The sequence below is a fragment of the Suricata suricatta genome, chromosome 12 (assembly GCF_006229205.1).
Source record: "Suricata suricatta isolate VVHF042 chromosome 12, meerkat_22Aug2017_6uvM2_HiC, whole genome shotgun sequence".
Lineage (NCBI taxonomy): Eukaryota > Metazoa > Chordata > Mammalia > Carnivora > Herpestidae > Suricata > Suricata suricatta.
The window spans coordinates 76,852,169-76,856,204 of NC_043711.1; the positions used below are offsets into that span (position 1 = coordinate 76,852,169).

Consider the following 4,036-nt stretch of genomic DNA (forward strand, 5'->3'; position numbering starts at 1 on the left):
CGCCCCGACTGCGCTCCGGGCTCGGGCGCCGCGCCTCCGGGAGCCCCGCTGGCCCTCACCGCCCCCTCCGCCCCCGACTCCCCAGGCACGCCCGAGATGCAGGCTCCTGTCGCCGGTCGTCGAAAGTCGCCCTGCTCCTTCCGCGAGTGGAGGCTGCTCGGGCCGTTCCGGAGACCCACCACCCAGCTGCGTGCCAAGGTCTCCAGCCTGTCGCACAAGATCCGCGCCGGGAGCGCGCAGCGCGCAGAGGCCGCCAGCCCCCTGCGTGCGGAGGTGGAGGCGGTGTCCCTAGGAGTCCCTCACGATGTGGCCGACGGCGCCACCAGCCAGGCCTACGAATTGGCCGACTACAGCAACCTCCGGGAGACTGATATTTAAGGACCCAGAGCTAGGCCCTGGAGTGTGCGGGGGGCGGGTGGGGGGGGGGTGAATGAAAGGGGCTGGGGAGAGGGCGGGGAGGAGGCAGGGAGGGCAGTGAGGGAGGCTGGCTTTGTTCAAGAGGCCGGGCGGGATCAGGCACCAGGACATTGATCAGGGCAGCTGCTCACTGGCCTCCCTGAGGAACTGAGGCTGGGTAAGGCCCTTGAAAGTTGAAAAGTTATGGCCCGTTCCTGACACAGGTGCCTGGAGCTCCTCCTTTAAGAGGAAGGGGCTGCGGGCTCCAAGGGTCCATTTTCTCCCAGTCCCGTTTGAGAAACACTGTTCCATCCATGCTCCGAACCCGGGTTGAAGGCCACAAGTATGGCTGGGCAGGCCTGCCCCCTCTTCCTCTTGGGGAGGAAGGGGCACAGAGGCCCTGCTTGGCTATCTCCAACGCCCTCCCCTAGGGAAAAAGTCCATGGGGCCAGGGCTTCTCAATGGACACAATTTCTCCTTACTGCCGACTGGAGGAACGCAGTGGACCTGCCAACACCACCAAGCAGCTTTGGTGGCACCTTGGATGGCCATCCCACAAGCCTGTTGTATTTATCCAAGGACCCACTCCCCACAGAGGCTCCTCCATGCGTACCCCGTCACCTGGCCCTGCCCCTCATTATGCTCCAGGGCCTTACTGTTTACACTCTGTACATAGTGCCTGTGCCCATCACTTCTTGCAGGGATCTGGAGCCATCAAATGGGGAGAGCTTTATTTGTCATTTTGAGACATATTTATTGGTAAGAGTACTTCTATTTTGTCCAAACTGTGCAAACTGTCCCTCTTTAGCTTGTAACCCATAAAGAACTACTGTTTTTTGTTTTTTTTTTTTTTTCTAAAATCCCTCAAGTTCTAAAGTTCCACAACAGGATAGATCGGGTCTGCATTCACCTTTCTGATTTCAATCTAAGGATCTCTTCAACTGATGGCTGCTGTCCTCTGGGACTTTCAGCATGACCAAAGGACTCAGGAGTTTGGTGGCTTTTAAAATTCACATGATTAGTCTTGGGAATCAAACAGTAATCATAAACATAAATTTTCGCTTTGTCAGTCTCCCCAGATACATCTGTGATGCTCCGAGGGCCTCAGTGAGGAAGGTGGCCATTAGTTAATTGGCCACATTACATGAAAAAATATACGAGTCATGTAGATAAGTATGCATGGTGAGTGAGAGAACACCTACCTACCTAGGAACCATGCTTGTTAGCTTTCAGTGAAATGTCCAACACTTGTCCCATTCTCACGAGACTGCAGGTAATTTAGTCTCTGCTGGATAATATCAACCACATACACACAACCAGAGTCGGGTGGGGACTGTGGTCCTTTGGAAAGCAGGTTAGGTGATACCCCAGGGTGTCTGGAGAGGGGACGTTCTAAAACTGGAAGAGCCAGTTCCTGGGGCCCACGCAGACCAGTAGTTTGAGCCAGAAGTTTCCAACCTGTATTGAGGAAGTAGTCTGTGTGAAAGGCCACCACAATTTTAGACCCCTCACCCCAATTTTATAAGGTAAAAAGACAGCCAATTTTGGGGCTCAGGAGCAGACATTTCATAGTGTGGGTCTATAATAGGTTCTAGACCTTCAGGCCTGGCATCCCCCAAAGGCACAGGAAAGGCAGTTTAAGGTGGGTGCTGGGAACGTGCTGCAGGCCCCGAGGAGGGCCCACTTGACAGCACACTGGCCACCCTGAAGCTGGGAACACTGGGGGACAGCCCTTGCTATTTTCTCACAGAGGTGGGGGCCATCCCTCAGATCAGGGGTCACAAAGGGGCAGACCCCACTGTCAAAGAATTGAACATTGGGCTCCCAAGCAGGGGGGTTCAATAGCAGGGGGGGGTCACCAAGCATGAATGTGGGCTCTAACATGCCAGGGCAGTTAAGCCCACAGGAGGCCAACAGGGGGGGACAAGGAGGCAGGTTGAGGAGGGAGACTTCATAAGGGTAATTTTAGGGGGTCCCCCTGCCCTGTCATGGATAACCCGGTAGGCAGGCAGGCAGGTGGGGCTGCCGGCTTGCCCTGCACTTTCTCTAGGCACAATGATTAATCAGCAAAACTGTCTGATCTTTCCAGATCCCCTGCCCCAAACTAACTCCCACATGTCCCTCCCACCTCCTGGGCACAGAGGCCCTCTGCACACAGCTGTTTCTTCCTATACCCCCCTACCAAGCCTTCAGGAGATCGGGGAGATCTGCAAAGCCCCCAGAAAGGCTGTGCCATATCAAGGGCACCCCAGACCCAGTTCTCCTCATCAGTAAAGCACTAAGTTGCTGACCTTGGTGTCAGGACATGCCAAAGGTCATCTGATGAGAGCTACAGTCTCTTCAGTACATATAGAAATGAGGCCGTCACCTTCAGGAACCCCTAGGAAAGGTCAAGGTGGCTAAGAGAGTGGGAAGACTCTCAGTACTGATTAGAATGGGAATAAGAGTTCCTGCACACAATCTTCAAGAAATGGGGTGAGGCGTTGAGGGAGTTCGTGAGTGAGAAATGGATGGCCCTGTGAGATGGGACAGAGACAGAAGGAGCCTCCAAAGACACTGGCATCTGCCTAAGCCCTTTGCCCCCACCATCCTTAGAAAGTCTCATTTCTGCTTCCCACTCCAGGCCCCAGTCCAGTCTGTCCGCCCTTCCCATTTGAGCTGGGCTCTTGCCACCCATCTTGCCTTGCTTCCCACACTCTTTCAGGGACCTCTGTCCCCACCATCCCCCAGAGCTGCTTTTGCAAGTCACCTGGGACGTCTCATTTCCCCCGACCTCCTCCCTCCGTCTGCCACAGTCCACACTGGTGGCTGAAATGTTCTTCTCCCTGCCCAAGCCACGCCCCTGGGATCTCTTCTGGTTCCCTGACCACACTCTCTCCCTGCCTCCTGCGCAGGCGCCTCTCTCTGCCATTTTATGTCCCCCAAGGTTTTCTTCTTCCTCTTCTCAACTCTCCACACGTTCTCATCCATCCCAAATGATCTCAGTGACCACTTGTACATAAATGGCTCCCAAGAGTTTGTCTGTAGCTCCAGATGTGTTCACCCGCCCACTGGGCGGATCCCAGACACCCCAAATACCAGGCCACTTGCCTCCTGCAGGGCCATCTCCTCAACTCCATGTGGGGCATGACAAGGCCCATGGTGCTGAGGCTGCAGGCTCCTGGAAGCCTTGAGCCCACCCACCTTCTTCCCAAGATCTTTCCAGATCCCCTGCCCCAAACTAACCCCCACATGTCCCTCAGCTTCCCTAACAGCTTGCACTGAGGTCATTCTGGCTTCAAACCCACTGCTAGAATCTATACCCCTGTGTACGGAGAGGGCTGCCTCCAGAACTGCTCATTAAATCCTGGATTGATGGAGCTGACCAGCTGACCCTTCCCTGGGACACTGTCCATTGCCCACCTAATGCTCAACATCACTGTCTTTGCAAGACCCTCACCCCCACTGGTTCCACCCATCCTCACAAGGCTGGAGCCTGTGTCCTCCCCCAGCCAGGCAGCCAGCTGTGCCCTCGACTTCCGCAGGAACACCTGCTCCATGTGCCTTCCGACCTGCCCAACCCTCCACCTGGAGCCCCATCCCAAGTCTTTAGTGCCTCCTGCTCCGGGTGCCGACAGGTCCTGGCAAAAGGTTTGAGACC

At 55.5% G+C, this 4,036-nt stretch overlaps 1 protein-coding gene across 1 annotated transcript in view; it reads left to right on the forward strand.

Annotated features, from left to right (window-relative positions):
- The window catches only part of ADRA1D (adrenoceptor alpha 1D), a gene marked incomplete at its 5' end in the record, with an annotated part of 18,036 nt that extends 17,629 nt beyond the window's left edge, over positions 1–407 (forward strand). The window contains one exon of the mRNA XM_029917919.1: positions 1–407. This exon is cut by the window's left edge and continues 7 nt beyond it. Coding sequence (XP_029773779.1) covers positions 1–378 — 378 coding nt within the window.
- Positions 408–4,036: the final 3,629 nt, after the last annotated feature.